This window comes from Vombatus ursinus, unplaced genomic scaffold (assembly GCF_900497805.2).
Source record: "Vombatus ursinus unplaced genomic scaffold, bare-nosed wombat genome assembly UNPS02010548.1, whole genome shotgun sequence".
NCBI lineage: Eukaryota > Metazoa > Chordata > Mammalia > Diprotodontia > Vombatidae > Vombatus > Vombatus ursinus.
Genome location: NW_020950326.1, coordinates 6,457,886 through 6,480,728, shown reverse-complemented (window position 1 = coordinate 6,480,728; position 22,843 = coordinate 6,457,886). Strand labels below are relative to the sequence as shown.

General features: G+C 35.5%; 1 protein-coding gene across 3 annotated transcripts in view; it reads right to left on the bottom strand.

Annotated features, from left to right (window-relative positions):
- Positions 1-22,843, bottom strand: part of PTPN4 (protein tyrosine phosphatase, non-receptor type 4) — a 235,644-nt gene that overhangs the window by 28,302 nt on the left and 184,499 nt on the right. For all 3 annotated transcript variants that reach the window (XM_027854730.1, XM_027854728.1, XM_027854729.1), the window contains exons 16-19: positions 10,533-10,692; positions 7,678-7,761; positions 7,540-7,596; positions 2,049-2,205 (exon numbers count right to left, since the gene is read on the bottom strand). In XM_027854730.1, the coding sequence (XP_027710531.1) occupies positions 2,049-2,205; positions 7,540-7,596; positions 7,678-7,761; positions 10,533-10,692 (458 nt within the window). The remainder of the gene's footprint in view (positions 1-2,048; positions 2,206-7,539; positions 7,597-7,677; positions 7,762-10,532; positions 10,693-22,843) is intronic.

Here is a 22,843-nt window from a genome sequence, read left to right as displayed (position 1 = left end):
TCATTTTCTACAAGTATTTGGAGGGGTTTGGGGGAGAGTCCCTGCTTTTTGAAGTGCTCATTTTTAGTTGAAATTTATTAAATTTGTAATAAATTTAAAAAAATCATTGTAGAGTATATGAAAGAAAAGGAGAAGAAAACTGGGAATGGTTCAACATGCCCACTAGATTTTGCAGGAACATATTTCAAAGATTTCAGATGAAGTATAGGATGTCACAGACTAAAATTCTGTAAGGAGAAATAGGCCGAGGAGTGATGGAAAACTCCAAAAGAATAATATTTAAAAACAAGCTTTATTGATGCTTTTCATTTTTATATTAATCTTCTCTGAATATATATGAAAATAAAACTCCCTTGTAACAAAGAAAAGCAATTCAGAAACCATGTCTGACAATGTATGTAAATAAAAGAATGAATTTTCACTGAAATTTTTTCTTGTTTTATTATGAACTTAAACAAAAAGGAAGAAATTTTTAGGAGGTAAACCACTGTGGTAAAAGACTTTTCGTTCTTTTTCTTTTCTTTTTTTTTTTGCTAGGTAATGGGGTTAAGTGATTGGCCCAGGGTCACACAGCTAGTAAGTGTTATGTGTCTGAGGCCGGATTTGAACTCAGGTCCTCCTGACTCCAGGGCTGGTGCTCTATTCACTGTGCCATCCAGCTGCCCTGGCGAAAGACTTTAAAGCTCAGTTCCTATATTAGCCAGGATGATAAATCTCAGGGGCATATCAAGGTATACTATAGTGCCTAAGCAGATTTTACAAATAAACTTAGTGTAGGGCAAAAAAAAAGAAAGGCTGCAAAGGGATGGGTGGTTTTTGTTTGTTTGCTTGTTTGGTTTTGTTTTTGTTTTTGTTTCTTCAAAACTCTGTTTTAAAGTGTCTAACCAACTTACTCCACTGTGGACCTTTCAGAAATGGCATGTATTAAGCTTGGTCCAGGAGAAGAAATGAGAAAATGCACCTCCTTTCTTTTTTTGCATCGAAGGGGATCTAAAGGTTTGGATGTGGCATATATTGTCAGATATAGCTGAGAAGCTGATTGGGTTTGCTGAACTGATTTCTTCTTTTCTTTTTTTTTTTTTAAGGCATCAATCACTGAGCAAAGGAAGGGGAAGGATATATTTGGAGAGAAAGGTGATATAAAAGTAAAAGTTATCAATAAAAATGAGATTTAAAGGAAAGAAATGATAGGTTTTGGTCCCAAAGCATTAAAATGAATAAAAGGATCATTTCAAATTATAACCCGGCTGACTGGTGCAGGGTAGCAGGAGATTACAGGTATTGTATCAAGCATTCTGTTACCTCCTGACCTGATCCAGGAGTCACTGGTCAAATGATACTCTGGAGAAGACAAACAGGCAAATTTGGGATAAGGTGGTAGGTGAAGAGAATCTTTCATTTTACATTTTTACATGCCATTATGTTGCTGAAATGGTAGAGAAGCTAGAGTGACAATGGTTCATTGGGGGAAAAGGGAAAGGGAAATCTGCACCTGTGACTTCAGTGGTTTAAAGGAATTCTTGGAAACTTTCTCCACTGATGAAAATAGGTAACTCTTTTGCAACTTACAGACTTAGAGAACCTACAGCCTTTGAGCGCTGCCTTGCACAATAAGAGGTGACTTCAGTTATAGAACCAGTCTATATCAGAGGCAGGACTTGAACTAGGGTCTTCTGGACCACAAGGCCATCTTGCAATTCATTATGCCATGCTGCCTCTCTAGTTACATATAGGAATGAGATGACTTGAGACACTAATTTTGTACAAAGATAAAAAGCTGGATTTTAAAAATCGATTATTCTACTTTAGTAATGCCTTTTAACATTGACTCTTTCTGAAACTTTTTATAATGCTGATTATCTTGATTAATTTGCATGTTTAGAAGGTTAAAGAATAAGACACAATTAGAAATCTGTTCAAAATCCTCTATGACATTTAAAAAATTTCCATAATAATAATATCTTGGCAAATAATTTTCCAGAGTATGGATCAAGGTTCAACAAAATATATAGAGCTAAGAGGAAGGGGAAAAAAAAAAGGTCACTCACCATTGGGTCGAACTAGGAGCACAAGTTCCCCTGAGTGTCTCTCACAGCTAGCTTTAATAAACATGACAACTTGATCATGGGTGTGTTCTGCGATGTCCCTGCCATTAATTAGTACAACTTGATCCCCTTCATTCAATCGAGGGACACAGAGGTCAGCCTAAAATATGATGCAAATAAGATTTCAGATTCTCAATTCTTTTTTAGATCAAAGAATTACATTTTATTTTTTGATGGCAACATATCAGAAGAACATTAGATTCAGAAATCCATATTCTAACTACAAACTAATCTAAATGCGTCTTGTATTCAGATGAAAACTAGAGCTTAATCCTCCCTTGACTTCAAGCCAGAGGATATTCGTTCTCTAGTCATGGCAGGGACTAAAGTTGCTTAGATGGTCCTTCTGGGATTTTGTGCTACCTGTCTAGATTATGCAGAGAATTACTGACCAGAAACTAACTATTTACATGTAGCAGTCAGCTGATATAGTTCTGTGTCTATCTTTGTTAAAATTTAGGTGATTTTTTATCTATTCAGGAAAAAGTTAGGGGACACATACCTTCCATATAATTTGAAAAATGATAACGCTTCAGGGGTACATGTGATGACTTTTCACAGTCCCTTAAATAGACTATGAAGAACTTTTTCCAAGTCTGTTCCTCCAGGAGGACTGGATTCATAAAAAGTAGGATTAAAAACTAATCAGGTATGTCAAGTAAAGATTTTCTCTTTACCAATCGAGGTACCTCTTTCATACTTAAAATGCCTTTTCCTAGGTTTGGTACTACCTTTCTTTTCCACGGCAGGCTGCCATTAAAAATTAAATAAACCCAGATAGATCCAAAATTTTTTATTAAAATGATATAGAAGAGAACTCTGAGGATATCACTTTGAAAACTTTTTTTAAAATTTTAAGCTTTCCTATACTGTTGTTGAGGATAACCTATCAATTACTACAAAAGAACATTCTTGATATATTATCTTTAAAGAGCTCTAAAATCCTTCCCGTCTTCACAATTAAAGTGAGTGTGTTTTGGCTTTATTTGCGTCTAGGGGCAGCTCAGTGACTTTCATTCATGGAGTTTGAGAAAGATCATGTGGGTAAGGGGGAATGGGCCACAGGGCCTTCTTCCTTTTTGAGGACATATAACACCCCATAAGTATCTGGCCTTTTTTTGTTGTTGTTTTCCATTCTAGGTGAAAGAAGTGGAGTCTCAGACAGCAGGAGTTCGAAAAGGTTGGAAGAAAGAGCCACAGAAATTCAGGAACTGGAAGCCAGGGCAGGTTTTGCAGCCAGCACAGTGCTGACCCCTAAGGAACAAAGGGAACCTTTGGGAGTAATCTTCAGGACCCCAAACCTGTAGAAGGGCTCATCTAACAGTGATGCTGATGTTGGACTAGAACTTGGTGGAACCTATATTATGTAGAAACTGTGCTAAATTCTGAGTCCTCCAGACACAGAAGTGGTAAAGGGAAAAGTATGCTTTCAAGGTATCGGGGAAAATGTTTTTATGTTTTTTTCTTACTATATCTTTGAAGTAAATATTTCTTTGTAAAAGTCCTTTCTCCTTCTCCTCCAAAAAAAAAAAAAAAAAGAATGTTATGTGTTTTACGAGCAAAGATTGAGTATACCATTTCCTTAGTAGTCTTTCAACAGTAACCAGGATAGTGTCTTGCTTGAGCCAACACTCAATATATGATGAAAATATTCATAACAAAATTAAAAAGACAGTTTTTCTGTTCAGCCTTGCACTAATTATATTTGTGGATTACTGTGTTCATTCTAGTACAACATTTATCTAGTATAAAATACGTACAAAAGCTAGTACAAAAGATATGAGCTCATATTAAAAAAATACTCAAAACTAGGTCATATTCTCTACTAATCAACTGCCAAAATATGGTTCCTAATTTGAAGACACTAATAGTAGTTACTCAACTTAAGAAATAGCAGGGAACCATGAGCGATGAATGATTCATTTTGTTTTGACAGTATAAGTCCCAGCAACATTATACAGATTATGCAGATGGTTTTGTTAAAAAAAAAAAACTTTTTTTGTGCGTTTAAATAATTTTAAGATAAGCTTACTTCATATCTAATGATTTCTTTGAGAACATCTGTCCAATAATTCAAAATAAAGCTTTGCCATTTAATCATATTTTTGAGATTTTAAATGAATAGTACAGCTACAAATAGCTACAATATCCTCTACTATGTTATAATGATGCAGCTTGATTGAATCAACTACTATAATGGACCTCCCAGAGTACTTATTTTCTATGTCATTTTAAGAGCACTTAATTACATTAAATTTGGTGCTACATTATGTGCTGTTTTGTATTCTTATTCTGTTTCAAGTAATTTAATCCTAGAAACTCCTTGTAAGTAGGAAACTTTATTATACATTTCCTTTGTATTAACCACAAAACCTACAGACAGTGCTAGGCACAGAGAAGACATTCAAGAAATAATAAGATGAAGTTACAGAAATGATTAAAAGCACAGAGTAACTAAACACAATTAGGTCTTCGTCATTTGCACTAAGGCAAATGACTGGTAGCACAAGTAATCCCCAAATATAATTTGTATATGGGTTTTAAAAGTGCTTTTCTACTTTAAATGGAAAACATACATATGTTTCAGAAAGTCGTAACACTTCAAAACTAAGTAACCAAAACCATGCCACAGTGAAGATTTGACATATGAAGTATCCATCTGGGAAGTGGCTCTGTTTCTCTGCCTGGCATTGCATAGTAACTTCCTCCTGTGATCCTTACTTAATGCTACAAACAGCTAATTCATGTCTCAGCCTATTACACACACTGCACTATCCCAAATCAAGTAAGCTCCTCTCTATCAGGCTGTTGCTTGGTCACATTCTCTTTCCTACATTAAGCTGTTAACTAGCATTGAAATCTTTTAATTTAAAAAGTTTATTGGGAAGGAATAAAGAAAAATTCTGTTTATGGTGGAAGAAAGTAATTAAGTACATAAGAAACCTTAGAAAGGCAGGCAGGGATCAGGTTTTGAACAGCTTTACAGGCCAGATAGAAGAGCTGATATTTGTAGAGGTAAAGGAGCCAATCACTGGAGTCTATGGAGTCACAGCTGTATTTCTGGAAAAATCACTTTGGCATTAGAGTAGAAGGCAGATTGGTGTGGGAAGAAATTTGAGTCAGGGAGATCAAAAAGGAAACTACTATAACCAAAGTCCTGGGTGAGAAGTGATGAGGACCTAAATGAAAAGTAGTCGTGTGAGTGGAGAGAAGGGGATTTTTGGGAGAGATCTACTGTAAATAACATCAATAATAATTTATAAAGCTAATATTTATACAGTGCCTACTTATGTGCCAGGCACTGTGTTAAATGCTTTACAAAAATTATCTCATTTAATTCTCATTACAACCCTGCCTGACAGGTGCTGGTAATGCCCTCATTTTACAGATGAGAAAACTGAGGCAAACAGAAGCTAGGTGAGTTGCTCAGGAACACACAGCAAATCAAATGTTTGAGATCATATTTGAACTCAGATCTTCCTGACTCCAGGTCAGACACTCTATACACCGTGACACCTAGCTGCATACAGCAGCAGAAAAAAATAAAATTTGGCAAATGACTTGTTATATAGTGTATAGGAGGGTGAGAAGTCAAGGATGACACTGAGCTTGGAAATCTTGATGACTGGAAAAATGGTGGTGTCCTCAATAGTTATAGGGAAGTTGGGAATAGGGATGGGTTTTGGGGAAAAGTAGTAAGTTCTGTTTTGGATATGTTGGTTTTGGGATATCTATGGGACATGCAGTTCTAAATGTCAAAAAGGCAGTTGGTGATGTGAGAATGATGTTCAGGAGAAAGACTAGGGCTGGATATGTAGATCTGAGAGACATCTGAATAAAGATGACAGCTGAAGAGCTTATCAGGTCATAAGGTGTGAGAAAAGAGAAGAGGACCCAACACAATCTTGGCCCACGATCAGTGGGCACAATACACATGATGATCTATGGAGACAAGAGTGCTCAGAGAGGTAAGAGGAAAACAAGGAGAGAACAATGTCATGAAACCTGAGAGTGGCTAATAGTATCAAACGCTGCCAGAGAGTACTGAGAAGAGTACACTAAATTAACAAATCAGCAAATCTAACATCCTCTTTAAAATTTTCAAATATTATTTTATAAATTTTATTTTTTTTTGCTCTGAGCCTCTGATAACCTGTAGTCCCTCTGCCCCCACTGAACCTTTAAAAAAATGCATATAAGAGAACAAAAGGAAGGAATAATCATAAGTTTTTTAAAATTAATTTATTTTGATTTATCAACAATCACTTCCATAAGCTTTTGAGTTTTAAATTTTTCTCCCCCTCCTTCACCACCTCTCTCTTCAAGACGGCACACAATCTGATATAGGCTATACATATACATTAGGATAAGTTTTAAGAGCAATGGATGGTATGTATTCCATATTGTTTTAAAAGTGATACAAAATGAACTATCACTTAATTTCACATACAACCCTTTTCTGTCTCTTGCTGTATATGAAATTTATAAAATAAAACAAAAATTTTAAAAAGAGGATGCTAGATTTGCCAATTAAGAGAATATTAATAAGTTTGGAGAGAGCTGTTTCAGATGAATGATGAGGTCTAGAAGCCAGACTGCAGTGATTATGGGGATAAATAAGAGAGAAAGCAGAGGCACTCAATATAGATTTTTTTTAAAGTTTGGTTGAGAAAGGCAGAAACGGCAGGATCTAGTGAGGATTTTTTAAGAAAGATAACACTTGGGAGTGTTTATGGGGAGCAGGAAAGGAACAAATGGTTAAGTAGAGACTGAAGATTAGAAAGAGAGAAGGGATGATGCTGGGGGCAATCTGCTGGAAGAGATGGGATCAGTGGTACATGGAGAAGGGTTGGCCTTAGCAAAGGTTCTGCCTTTATCAAAAACTAGAATACAGAAGGATAGGTAACAATGTAAATGGGAATTTGAAAAGATGACCTGGTGAATGTAAGTTGCAATGAGGATAATCTGTCTTTGGATAACCAAGAGTTAAATTTAAGGAGAAAATATTCCAATTTATTTTCACTTCCATTAAATGATTTTTTAAAAAAGGTAAAAATCATCTAATTGATGACTGAAATGCTAATAAATTATTTTACATAAAAAATTCCAATTTGCTTTTACTAAAACCTGGAGCTCAACAGAGCTGACTTACCTTTTGCTACTTCAAGAGTTATAACAATAAAATGCCCACTTTGCCAAAGATGTGGCCAGAAAATAAGAGACAAAAATTCACTTGGATTTTATATAAACCCATCCCAAAGGAGAATTTAAGAATTTTTTTTCAGTAACAGATTCAGTTAACATTTCCATTTTTTAATTGATGAATTTAAAGGAGAAAAAATGGTTAATTTCCTTTACCAAAGAACAGAGATAACCAGATAAAGAATATTCCTTTTAAACAACCCCATGAAACTGAAAAATTTTAAAAACTTACTGGTGTTCCTGGAGCTACACGAGAAACTATCACAGGCATCTTCTGATCATATCCACCCTTAGAAAATGTAGTAAAGTTAGTGTCAAATTCATGACAAAGAAAAATTTCTTAACCATAAAGAAAAGTTAATTCAATTACCTTTACATTGAATCCAAACCTTCCATTCTCATCAGGTTTCATTTTGATCAGAACAAGATTATCCTGAGGAATACCACCATTGGGCTAATTAAAAAAAGAAAAGAAAAAGCATGTAATTTTCTTTCAGTTTACAAGAAAAGTGACTAATTCTTCATATTCCTTTGACCCAGAGATTCTATTGTTCAATTAATTAATCAATCATTAAGGAGTTTTTCCTTTCTTTTTTGGGGGGTGCAATAAGGGGGGGACTGCTGTTTTCAAAAGACTCTATCTCCCTGTCTTACCCAAGGTAGAAAGGATTAGTTATGAGCCTGATCCCACTACTGTTCAGCATGGGAGCTTTGACCTACTCCATTTCCAACCTGGGCTGATTTACTCTTACTTAGGCAACCTGGTGGCCTCTGCTCCCAAAAGGCTCTGAAATTAATGCTGAAATTAGCGCAGAGACCCACTCAATAGGTATAGCTCACTGTAGCTTAGAACTCCTGAGGTCAATAAGCAAGTTGGTCTCCTCCCTCTATAGGATTACCAGTGACAGGTATGCCACCATGTCCTCCTAATCAACAAGTATTTATTGAGAGCCTAATATGTGCCAGGCATTAAACTAGGCACTTCTCTCTCTTGGCTTCTGAAATAATACTCTCTTGATTTTCCTTCTACCTATTTCAACATTCCTTTTCTCAGATTCCTATGGTGGATCATCATCACTATCCCACTTAGTCAGCATGGATGTCTCTGAAGGCTCTAACCCATGCAGACTTCTCATATTTCCTCTCTTTATGGTCTTATCAAGTTCCACAAATTCAAACACACAAATGATTCCTAAATCTATATATTTAATTCTAAGTTCTCTTAAAAACTTCAGATCACCAACTGTCTACTATTCATCTCCAATGGAGATATCACATATATCAAGATGCACATTTTAAATGTGGCAGAGGTCTATAATGGAACTCATTTTCTTCTCTGATAGAACCATAACTCCTCTGGATGTAAATGTTTCCACTAAAGGTGTTGGTGTTCAGTCATTTCAGTTGTGCTCGAGTCTTCATGACCTTATTTTGGGGTTTTCTTAGCAAAGATAATGGAATGGTTTCCCATTTCCTTCTCCATTCTGCTAAAGACCTCACCACATTTCTAGTCTTTCAGCTTTGCAACTTCACAGTCATCCATGACTCTTCCTCATTTCTTCTACCCAGTCAAGTGTCAAACCTTTTGATTTGTTATCCCCATCCTTCCCCTTTGTTCTCTTTCTTACACTCGGACAACCATCATCTCTCTCAGGGACTGACAATAATCTTTCATCTAGTCTCCCTACTTACCGTCTCTCCTTTCCTCAATTCATTCTACACATAGCTGCCAAAGGAATTTTCCTAAAACACAGGCACTGTACTGCCCTATTCAACAATGTTCAGTAGTTCCTTACTGGCCTAAGAGAAAATAAAAACTCTTCAGCATAGCATTTAAAGTCCTTCACAATATGGGCCCAGCCTACATCTCTAAATTTGCTTCATATTATTCTTTTTCACCAACACAACAGCCTTGCCAAACTGGCATGTTTGCTGAACAAAATGTTGTTCTCTGTAGTTTTGTACAGGCTATCATCCAGGCTGGGGCATACTTCTTTCTCTGGCCTCTTAAAATACTTAGGTTACTTCAAGGTTTAGCTGATGTTACTACTCTCTCTGCTCCTTAGGAGAAATCGTTTTCTGATACCCCAAGTTCTAGTACTCTTTCCTTTCTCGAAATATCTATTTGCTCATGATAACATGTTGTAGAAATTATTAGAATATAAGCTGTTAAAAGCAGGAATTTGTTTCCTTTTTTCCCCCTTTTTATTCTCTGTATTTAATATGGTCCTTCGAATACAGCAAGGTGAATTGGGTGAAAATGCTATCTTTGGCTTTCCTTGACCCTTCCTCTCATGTCCTATTGTCTTTTCCCTATTCTCTCCCTTTGGTCATGTTTACTGATTTCTACCTTCTTGTCTTTCCATCTTTCTTGATCCCCATTATTAGAGTGAAACTTTAAACTCAAGAAAATGCTTCCCTCTTAACCTATAAATTTATATAACAAGAGACAAAAATGCCTAAGGAATTCGACAAAATTCAACTTGTTAAACTTCTAAGGTTAACAACCACCAAAGGCCCCGAGATAAAGGCATATCCAAAAGTATAATGATTAAGAATTTTTAGGCATTTAAGCAATTTACATAATGGACGATGAACACTCCTGGGACTGCCAGTGAATTTTAATTCACGGTTTGAAATTATGAAATAATTTTACTAAAGTATCTTAATTGAAAAAAATTTACATTCATTTTAAAAAGATTAAAAAAAAAAGCTTTATTTTGGAATGATGAAGTCATTGTTGACATCCCCTCTGCCCCCGACTTTCCTGGTTCCATTCAAGACTCAGCTCAAATCAGACCTGCAAAGGCCTTTCCCAGTCTCTCCTACTGCTAGTTCCATTCCTCTGAGATGACCTTCCATTTTACTGTACATATTATATATGTATGTTGTCCTGCCTATTAGATTTTGAGCTCCGGAATCATGTTTTTTGCCTTTCTTTGTATTCCCAGCGCTCATCACAGTACCTGGCACATAGAAAGTGCTTAATGTTTGTTGACTGATTTGTAATGCTGCTGCCATTGCTAGGAACATTCTACACACTAGGCATCAACTAGGACCTGTAAATAGGAGTTTCCAAAATTTGGCTGCACCGGAAGATGGTGGGAAAACGGCAGTACTATGTATGATTAGATCCATTTGTAAGATATGCCACACATTTGTAAGTGCATAAAAATAACAACACAGTAAAAATATAAAATGAATACATGTCAAGCAATAACTGACTGTAGATTTTTCAGGTGAAGCAGGAACATCAAATGTTTCATTAATATGGTTGTCCAGGTCTTGCTGGGAATGTGAGAAATGAATCTGGTTCCAACTGTTCTTCTTAGATTGTTTAGGTGGTAGTGCAGGAGGCTGCCCATCATCAGAAGTCTCTTGAGATCTAAAACACAGAACGGAAAAATGGGAGAGAGAAGACAATTTTCTGAAAATAGTCAGTAGAAGCATTCAGTTAAAAAAGAGGGCCATATCAAAAAAGAAAAGAAAAGAAAATGAAATAAAAAAATAAAAAAGGCCAAATAACCTACATATTTACAATATTTTATAGAGATGGCTTTGATATAATAATTCTTCACTATCTAAATGAAAATCCATTAACTTCAGATAATAAAGATCTAATCAGCTCCATTGTTGATTAAGTTCTGACTTCTACATATTAATTTACATAAAGTTAAATCTGCATACAAATACATTTTAAGGAAAAAATCTTGAGTAAGGTCAAATATTTCATTTTAGAGTGTTCCTGAAAAAAACAAACAAACCTGAGGCTGCTTTTCTTTTTTTTTCTCCAATGATTTATCTTCTTTCATTTTTTTCTTTACATTTTAAAATTAAAATTCTCTTTTTTATTATGAACTTAATTGACAAAAATGAAAAAATTTAATATACATAAAAGAACATATGAAATTGTGAACTCCTATTATGTAGTTTTAAAACGTATATATTAATTTAACAGTATAGTAACATTCCCAGTTTGTATGGACTCCCTTCTAAACTACTTTCTACTCTCTTCTGCTTAATTCTTAGTATTTTAGAGGAGCCAGTTTGCAACAAGGGGGAAGGGCAATAATCAAGAATTCTGAGGTCAGAGTCAAAGTCAAGGTCTAAAATATCAGGCCAAACTAGAAGACACAGGTAAGGTTTAGAGATAAATAGGTAGGTCCAGAGGTTTCAGAGGTTGAATCCAAACAAGGAACACAGGCAGAAGACTTGTCAAGAATATATAGATTCAAAGATCAAGATATATAAAGTAGAGAAACCAGCAAGAAAGTATATTTGAGAGATCAAGAATTCAAGATGGGCATGAGAAAACAGGTGGGAAAAAGAGTTTGAATAGGGAGAGTTATCTCAGGGTCTGAAATAGCAATGCACATTCATTAAACAAAATAAAATTTTAAAAGCTAACATGTGGATAGTACCTGGATCCTTACAAAGGGTTTTACTCCCAATACAGAGGTAGTTAGCAGAAACAATCATTTCTCATTCTAATTTTAAGAATAAAGAAACAGACTCAGATTAGTTAAGTGACTTCCACAATCAAATGGCCACTAACTGGCTGAGTTAGGCCTCAAAACCATCTTTTGTCCCTAAATCTAGTGTTCTATTACATCATAAATTCGATATGACTATTGATCCCAGGTAATCCAATTTCTGCTCTTTGCCATAGTTTTAAATACAGCTTCACCAAGCCTGGCATGTACAGGTTCTATGCTTTCTCCATCTCATAAGCCACTTTGACATGGAGGTTGGTGCTCTCTATGGTGATAGCCACTCTCAGGGAGACGCTTTGCTAGAGGGGAGATGGTCAGGAACTCTTCTGCTTCAATATTTCACCAGTTCCATAAGGTCATTGATGTAGGTATTCCCTCCCAAGTTGCAACCTTCAAACAATCCACACCTTCTCATTCTGGACGATTTTTATTTGAGTACCCCCATTAATTGTCCACTTATTCACATAGTCCCATCATTCCATGACAGGTGGCCCACATGGAAGCCTTTCTCTGTATGTTTTAACATTACATAGGTAGTATTCCAAAGTTACCAAAGAAAGGGAAGGGGAAGAGAGGAGAAAGAATAAGCATTTACTATGTGTCAGGAATAGTTCTAAGTACTTTACAAATATCTCATGTGAACCTCATAATAACCCTGTGAGTTAAGTGCTATCATAATCCCCATTTTACAATTGAGGAAACTGAGGCAAACATTCAAAGTGACCTACTCAGGGTCACTCATTTATTAAATGTCCAAGGCTGGGACTGAACTATCCAATCCACTATGCTACTTAGTTGCCTAGAAAGAAGAAAAGGGCCTAAATGTACAAATATAGTTACAGCTGTTATTTTTGTTGTAGCAAAGAACTGGAAACTAAGAGAGTACCTACCAATTAAGAAATGGCTGAACAGATTACAGTGTATAAATTTACCGGAATACTATTATGCTATAAGAAATGACAGAAGGAATGGATTCAGAGAAACTCTGGAAGACTTTTTGAAATGAAGCAAAGTGAAGGGAACAGAACCAGGAGAACAATTTATGTAGGAACAAGAAAACTGAGAGAAAAAAAAAATACTTGTTAATTGAAAAAAAAAATTAAGTTAAAAAAATACATATATAAGTACCAGTGTTGCATTCAGGCTATCCATTTATCAGCCCCCGTCCTTGCTCTAAATCATGATCATAATTTCTTAGATAATATCTTTTATGCAACGTTTTACTTTCAAATCTTTTTTTTTGTAACAAGCTATAACCTATTTGAACCTACCATATGTTTCCATTTCTCTTCTGAGTCACCCATCATGTTAATTCTTCAGAGACTGCAGCATTTGTGATTAATAGCCATAAAGAATGAGTAAAAGAATATTGATGTTAAAAAAATAGTTGTTTAACCAGTGTGGGATGGTTGAAAGCACTGTATAAATTTCCAAATAGAATTCAATCTTTTCATTTTTCTGCATTTCTAGGCCTAGCTCATTGTCCATTTGCAATGTCTGCCTACGCTGGACCAAGTTCATAAGCTGAAGAATATCCATCCAAATGCATATTAGAGTCTAGACAATTAGTCATTCTTCATCCACTTCATTTTTCCTGTGGAGACTGTTAGGCTAAATTTCACTGGCTGACTGGATTGTGAGCTCATGCTACAGTATATGCTGGTATGATTAACTCAAATAATTCCAGTTGGAACCTACAGAAACATTCATGGAATATAGTAAGCACTAGGTAATGAGAGGCTATATATCAGGACAGGTCAAAAGAGTCCAGGACAGAAAGTGAGGTTGGATTGGTGGGTAGATCATTTAGTGACATGCCGGAGAGAGGTCATAAGTAGAGAGGTGGGTATGGGGTGGGTGTGGGGGGAAGAACAATTAGTTTAGAAATTGAGTATGCGGGTACTGTTTATCTTAAAGGTAGAACCAAGTAAGAAAGAATCTAAGGGAATTAAGCTCGTCTGGAAGATGATACTGAGAGTCACAGTAGGTAACTTAGAGCGGAACTGTCAAACACACAGCCAGGAAGACCCCACACAGCCCAAACACTCCTAAGCATGGCCAAAACAGATTAAAATGTAATTGGGAAGTATTAAAATACAATAAAACATAGATAATATTAACATGTGATTTTCTAAGTCAATATGCCCCCACAGAGATCTTTATGTGTGGTTTGGTGGCCCTTGTGTCTATTTAAGTTCGACACCACTGATCTAGAGTCTATATTTAGTTCTAAACAACCTGAAGGGCACAGACAGGCAGGACACGTATTAACCGCTGGGGAGGAGGCTATTGAGAGGAATGAAATCCAAGTAGAAAGCGCAGTTTATGATTCATAACAGGTATAAGGAAGAAGGAACATAACAGTTCAGGCTATGATATGGAACAGGATCTCAAGCTATGGAATAGGTGGACAAATCAATATAGCAAAACATAATAAGCACTACTGTACCTTCTGCCCTGGTTTTAGAGAGCATTCCTAATTTGTTTAGGTAAAGGCGAGCAAGTCTGGGCTACTGCCCAGAGTGAAACAGGATTCTACAAGGGTTGGCGACTGAAGTAGGGAGCTAAGTCTTTGAGGAAGAGAACTAAGTCTCTAGGATAGCCTACATAATGCTAACAAAGGTCCCCTTCTGAGCAGTTTATGATTTTAATGCTATTTCTTTTTTTTTATTAAAGTCATGCATACAAAGTAATGAGTTACAATGTTATATAGAGGATAGAGGGATGACCTTGGAATTACAAGGACCTGGGTTTAAATTCTGCATCTGACACATACTAACTGTGTGATGAACAACTGGGAAGTTACTTCAGGAGCTGCCTGAGGCACTGAGAGAAAAGAACTGTAAGCTACAGAGGAGTTACCTATCTCAAGTTTCTCACACGAATGAAAGTACAGGTATTGACCAAAAAAGAGAAAAAGTAACATATAATGACCGATTAGTTAACCTGAATTTTAGCAACAAACCCTTGATTTACTTGCAGTATAACAAAACAAAGCAATTAAATTTGCATCTTTTCATGCCCTAAATTCCTAAGCAGTTATGTTGACATGTGCCCCTAATAAATGAAACTTTTTTCTCAAACAGATGTTATTAGTTATGTTTCTAAGATATATATTCAAAGGGTACTCACAAACCAGCGTAATCTGTACAGAAGCAATGTCTCTCCATTTAACACGTAGTCATTCTGCTGCTTACTTTAAAAAAATTGATCTGTGTCTGCTTTAGCCAGGGATGAGTTTTATAGGCAAACTAAAAATTATAATAAGGGAATTAAAACAGATTTAAAATAGTATCACTAAATAGGCCAGTTCTAATAGTGGTTCCTATTTTGGGGCCAATGTAAAAAATCTGTCAAGTGTAATAGGGTGATGAGACATTGTGTACTAGGGAAGAACAATGAGGTAAGGCAGTGTAAGGGTTGGAGGGAGGGGGGGGCTCTAATTAGAAAGGAGGTTAAGGCCTACCAAGAACTTGAAGGCAGGGCCAAGCAACCCAGCCCTAAAGAATGAATTTCTTTGATGCATAGGAGACTACCTAAGCAGGTCTATCTTACTTACTTATAAAAAGGAAGCAAAGTATTTTCAATTAAAAAAACTGCATATTTTTAAAAGTTTTATTGATTTATATTTACATCACATTCATTTATGAATATAAGATAAGCCCTCTCTCCCTCTTCCTTGCCCAGTGACATAACAAAGCAAAAGAAAAAAAGGATTTCAGCAGTATAACAAACAATAAGACAAAGATAAAAACAATAATTTACTCAGCTGTGAGAAAGATCACAAAGTCAACTTTAACCATTAAAACTGCCAACTTCTCATTTCTGGAAAAAGAGCTTCACTATTTAATTCTCTCACTATATCAATTAAAATCTCTTTCCAAGAATTCATGTTTCTCTGCAACATAAACTAGGTTAAACTTGGTTTTCTTAGGAGTATGTTGTCTTGGACCTTTTGCTTCTGTCTTCTCTTTAGCCACCACAGTTAAAAGTATCCCCTGAATCACAGTTAAAACTTTCTAGTTCCTCAGAGTTCTCATAAAATAACTGTTAAATCCTAATTTCATGTTTCTTTTCTCATTTTATTTTTCAATTAACAAGCATTTATTTTCTCTTCTTTTCATTCCAGTTTCCAATTTAAAAGAAAAACAAAACGCTTGAACAAATAAGGATAGCCACCAAAACAGAATTCCACATGGTACCTGTTTAAAACCCATATATCATTTTGAATACATCACATTTACAAATGTACATCTTTAATACATCATCTCTGTCACAAAGTGTACAGCACAGTTCATAACCAGTCCTCTGGAATCATGATTGATCACTGGATTGATCAGAATTCTTAAGTCTTTCAAAGTTGTTTTGTCTTTATCCATAAAAGCTCACTCAAGTCTTTCCAGGATTCTCTGAAACTGCCGGTTTCCTCAACTCCCATCTCTCACTCCATAAACACAATCTTTTGCCAAATTCTGTACATCTTACCTTTGTAGTATCTCTCACACATGCCTCCTCTCTTCTGACACCGCCGTTACCTCAGTGCAGGCTTTCATTAACTCAAGCCTGAAGTACTACAAAAGAGTTCTGGAAAGTCTCCCTGTCTCAAGTCTATCCTCACTTCAGTCCACCTTCCATCAGGTCCACATTAAATAAACTCCAGTGGTGCACTATTACAAGTGAGACCAAACAGATAAGCCCTGTTTGTTTTTAAAGCCCTTCCTACCTTTCCAGTCTTCTTACACTTTCCTCTCCTCTTCTGCCTCTGTGGTCCTTCCCATCTTCTGGTTGGAAAGGGTGGGGGGATGGACTTCAAGGAGCTCGTCTCAGACCCTCTGTTTGAAGAAGGCATTCAGGGAATTCACCTCATCATCTCCTACCTGGCTGACCTGAATTTAATGACCTCCAAAAACTCATCATTCTGCAAGATGAGCTCAATTTAGTAACTCACACCTCCTCAGATTATTTCTTACCGTGGCTACAGGACTCCATTACACCCTTGTATCAAGTACTCTCACCTCCTCACCGCTTTTCAGCTTCTTTTATGTGTTGTCTTCCTTCCTTAATTCGTAAGTTCCCTGAGAACAGGGACTCTCTCTGGCACTTCTTTGTACCACCAGGGCTCAGGATAGTGCCTGGCACACAGTAGGCACGTAATGCCTGGAATCTCTTTCTGCTCAACTCTACCTCCTGGCTTCCGCATCTGCCTTTACCTCAGATAAAAATACCACTCTCTGCAAGAAACCCTTTCCAGTCCCCCTTAAAGCTAACTCCTTCTTTCTAAGATCATCTCCAATTTATCTCAATAAATATTGTTGACCTGACTCCTTACAGCTTAATTGTATCCCATTCCATTATATGACATAATTTGTCTGGCCACTTCCCAACTGGCACTACATTGCACAGTCACAGTACTCTGCCTCCTTAATGAAATGAAGGAAGTGAATTTCCACATTGGTTTTCTGGGTCAAGAATGGATATTTTAATTATGTAACACTCAATTTTATTTTATGGGGTTTTTCCTGATATATTTTTAAAGGACAAGGCTTTAGGCTCTCTGAAGGTAAAGTCTTATCCTATAAGATTTGAGATTAATTTTGATTTAAGTTAAAGTATTCACATTTGGGAATACATTAATAAAATAGTCCTTGGAAAAGAGGCTGCTCTTTTAAAACACCTCTCATTTTGAGATGTTCTCCTGCAATAAAGACTAAGGAAAGAAAGAAGGAAGGAAGGAAATAAGCATTTATTAAATGACTGCTATGTACCTGGCACAGTGTTAAGTTCTTTATAAATATCATCTCCTTGGATCCTCACAACCACCCTGGGACGTAGGTGCTCTTATGTTATATTTTACAGTTGAGGAAACTGAGACAGACAGATTCAGAGTGACTTGCCCTGCGTCACATAGCTAGTAAACTGGATTATCTGAATCCAATCTGGTCAATCTAAAGCTAGATTTAAGTCTGGGTCTTCCTGACATGAGGCCTAGAGCTCTATCCACTATCTTTATTTGCCTTTGGCTGCCTCTATACCTTATTTGTATTTAACCTCATGCCTCAGACAAGGCTAATAGAGAGTCTTTCAAATTTTAACTTGTTAATTCAAGTTAATTTATGTTGAAATACAAAAAATGTAAATGTATACATGTCAAATTCAGTACTGTATTAATTTATATTTCTAAGGTCAATAAAATACAAATGAGCTCAAAAGACACATAAAAGCCAAGAATGAAATTCCCCTTGAACAAAAGACACATGGCAAGGCTTTCTGAAGACTCCACAGCTCCGAAATTAACCTGATAAGCTGTTATAACAGTGGCTTACTTTCTCTTTACTCTCTGTGGTTGGAAGTTTCACAATCTAGGATCCCTAATATTCATCACCAGAAATGGGTAACTAAGCCTAGGACCAAGAATCTAAAACTCATAGACAGTGGGAAAGGGAAAAAGTATAGCATCATAGGGCTCCTCAAGACGATAGAATACTATGGTTTCAGGAGCTGTCCTGGGTCAGAGCGCTGGACAATAAGGTAAGAGACTATGAGGGTAAGGCTAAGCTCAAGTCCACAATAGGAGAGCCAAGAACTCATCAAGACTACTACCTGGCCTCTGTAGTTCAAACCAAACCAACAGCTGACAAATTATGTCAGCAAGTAATCCAGTAAAAATAACTGAAGAGGTATTTTATATTTATGGATAAATGTTATTTACATCAAAGACAGTACATAGCACTAGAAGGAAAAAAGGATACTATAAACCATCTCATTGTACTTAAACTTTTAATTTAGTTAGAATGGTTTGCATAAAGATTTAGAACATTTTTTTCAAATGGCTGTTGATGACTTGGATATTGGGAATGGGGGTTGGAGAAAACATGGCTAATGCAGGAATTTGTTTTGCTTGACAAGACACACATTTGGAAAGGTTTGCTTTTTCTTGCTTTCTCAATACAGAGACGGGGTAAATAGGAGGGAGAGAATTCTGAGCTGAAAAGGAAATACATTTTTTTATTGTAAAAACAAACACAACTTGGAAAGACTTAACAATTATGAGCAATGCCGTGATTCAATGATCAACCTTTGATGAGTTGTGCTAGCCACTACCTTCCTAAGAGAAGTGTGATGGACACAAAATGAAGTATAAAATATACATTTGGGACACGGTGAATATATTTGAATTTGCTTTGTCTGACCATGCTTATTTGTTACAAACACTGTGATTTTCTCCTTTTATTTGTGGAAAAAGGATTTGCAGAGAAAGGGGGGAGCCAGAAAGAACGTTGCCAAAAAAAAAAAAAAAAGACCCGAAAAACTAAAGCCATCTTCAAAAAACACAGAATAGAATACAAGTTCAGAGGGAAACAGACAAGAGAAACAATTTTGAAAGTGACGGAAACATTCTTTTATTGGTGTTTATTAAATTCAGAATTTTATTTTCTGAAAATAACTATAAATAAGTCTTTCAATAGTGTTTGTCTCTACAATGTCGTTGCATAAACTGTTCTGGTTCTGTTTACTTCACTTTGCATCATGTCTTAAAAGTCTTTCTGGGTTTTTCTGAAACCATCCCCTTCATCATAAATTAAATTACTGTGTTTTTTGTGTCGATACATTCTACTACACAAACATTCTGAACTCAATTGAAATTTCAGACAGGCATTCATTTATATATTGGTTAATATGTAGCTAGTATACTTCTATGGGTAAGGTGAAATACTATTTTATTTGAGTTAAATAGGACTCGAAAGGTGTGTTACACAATATTTACCAACACAAAATTTTTGTTATCATTTGTACACACACACACACACACACACACACACCCCAGAGCTGCATCTGGATAATAACCAAGCCACTGAAACTTCATATAACAACAATAGCAAAAAATGTTTGAGCCACCTTAAAGGAAAATGCTTACAATTCTTCTACACATAGAGTGTAGAATTTTCAGAATGTTAGATTTACTCAAAAAAGTGAGGGAGGGATGGGGAGCTGAGCAACACAATTTTGAAACTATATACATACACACATATAATAAAAATATTTTAAAAGTAGAAAGTTTAAAATGTCAGTTATTTAATAACATGTTCATTTCAGTTATTGATATAAGTATTAAGCAAATGAAACCAGGAAAATCCAAAAAAAATTTGCATACTTAGAATCTTTAATTTTTTAAAAGAAAACATATTTATCTATACTATAAAAGTTACAGACCAAGTATTATGTACCTTATTACATAATAACTCTTGATTGTAAGGAAGGTGGAGATATAAAAGAAGAAAAATATCTTTAAATGGTTCAAGATGTTCGGCTTTTATATTTGGGTTTTCACTCTGTAAAAATAGATGCAACACCATAATGTACTGCAATATATTAGCATAATGAATTGTGTTAACTGACAATCTATCAATGGGCAAAACTCATTTTCTTTTATAGGTGTCTAGTCAGCTTTGAATTTCCCTATGAATGAGTAAATAACAGCAGTCCAAGCAATTTGGTCTTCAATCAAAGCAGTTTTATGGGTTATTGCTCTCAATAATATGCATCACAGTCTACAATCAACAAACCTTTATTAAGTGCCTATTACGTGCCAGGTGCTGTGCTAAACTCTGGGGAGAAAAAGAAAAGCAAAAGATAGTTCCTGCTCTCAAAGAGCTCACAATCTAATGAGGGATACAACATGTAAACAACTACGTATGAAAGAGAGTAGATCAATTGGGAATATACAACAGAAGAAAGGCACTGGTATTAAGGATATGGAAAGGCTTCCTATAGAAGGTGGGATTTTAGCTGAGACTTGACTGTCTACAGATTCCTTTCCAACTTCCTCCGTAACAAGAGAAATGTTGGTTCTTTTTTGTTTTGTTACAGAAACAGTGATCTTTCTTACATACTCATAGGAATATGTTAATATTTGTAGTGTGATTTTATTGAAACAAACACTTAAGTATTTTTAAATTAATTCATGCTGTGGATTATTTCAATAAATTACAAACTGAAACATTCTAACTTGCTGTTCAAGTAGTCACAGGACAAGAAAGGAAATGACAGATCTCAGTAATATTTAGAATGAAGTGCTAGAGGTAATATGGTAATCATTACTAATGCAATGTTTCATTAAACTTATCTACTATAGATATCTTTAAGTAAAACAAGAAATCACCTATCTGATTCTTTGTTTAACCAAACAAATGAAAGGTTGACTATGAACTTTCTCTTCCATCCATCCATCCATCCATCCATCATCATCTCCCTTTTCCAACACTCCCAAAGTATGCAAAGGAAGGAAGTATAAGTTAGTGAAAAGAATACTAAATCTGGAATCAAAAGACCCATGTTCTGGTTTCATTTTTACTACCTTTGTGTGACATGATCTTAAATCACAATATTTAATGCTTTATTTTTTTTATCTGTAAAACCTGAACCACTTCTCTACTTCTGAAAATACCACAAGATTGAAATTATACATAAACACAATAAAGATAACCTGGTATAATGGATTGAGCTAATTAGACTTTAAGTTAGAAGTTCCAGTTTTGCTGCTTAATAGCTATGAAACTGACCAATTCACTCAAACTCCCTCAGTCTCAATTTCTTTATGTGTAAAACAAGGATAGGACTTGCACTACCTACATCACAAAGCTACTGGGTAAAACGCACCCTGTAAATTATAAATCTAAATGTCAGGTATTATTATTGCTACTTCTTTCATGGTTATACAGAAAGTATTCTGTAAACTAAGTACCATATAAATATGGCTATTATGAGGCAAATTAGAATTCCTTGAAAGACACTGCACATAAATCTAAAATACTGTTTCAAAATAAAATTTAAACTTATAAATGAAGTGAAATATAACTGAACTGAGTACTTTCATAACATAGGAATTTAATAAATGTTAGTAAAGTAAATGAATTTATTTACAATGTACTTATTAGCTCCTGATCTGAGAAATTGTTAAGAGGGAATAATGTGTTGGAATTAAAGGTAAAGTTAGTCCTTCCCTATGTAAAACTAGGTGGCATGTAAAGGAATTGAACCCTGGCCTCATCAGTAACCAAATGTCCTAGGCGATTCAGATATTCTCCTTTTGGTGTATTATCCTATCCTTTATGTAATAATTTGTTTGCATTCTTTTCAGATTTAGCAAAAGGATAAACCTTAAGGAATTCAACTCAATTCAACAGGGATTTATATGTAAACCATTATGCTAAGTGCCAGGGATACAAAGACAAAAATAAAAATCACTCTGCCCTCTAGGAATTCACAAAGCTATGGAATTCACACATTTCTTGTTACATATTTGAGTTCCTCAAAATAATATGCGCAGAATACTACAGAAAAACAGTCTGTAGCACACAAGCTGTTAGTATTAAATTAGTAGTAAGGTCAGTAATGTTTGAACTTGCTTAGGGCAGCTTGGTGGTGCAGTGGATAGAGCAATGGAGTCAGGCCCTGGAGTCAGGAGGACCAGAGTTCAATTCAGTCTCAGATGCTTACTATCTGTATGACCCTGGGCAAGTCATTTAACCCTAATTACTCCCTCCCAAAAAAAGATATTGCTTTACTTTGAGGGAATAAAGTAATTAGTAATAATAATTTACTATATATAGCACTTTGAGCTTTTACATTTATTAATTCATTTGATCACTGTAACACTGTGATGGAGTACAATCACCCCACTTTACACTCAGGAAAGGAGACTTAGAATAACTTTTCCATGGTCACCCAGTGAATGTCAGAGTAGGGGTTTGAACACAAGTCCAGAATTCTTTCCACTATATCATTATGCTTCTTATTTGAAGTTCAAATAGGTTCTTGCATTAAAAATCGAATAAACAAAACCCAAGTTACTTTCATAGTACTCAGACTGAGGGAGAGCATCGGGTTCTAAAGAAAGAACTTTGCAAATCATAGGCATGTGACAGATCTTGTTGAATTAAATTTACAGACATTTTGCTAACATGTTATAAGATTAAATTCTTTACTTTCCACTTAAGTTTTAGTGCTTTCTTCAAATGATCTTTGCTGATTATAATTTTTACT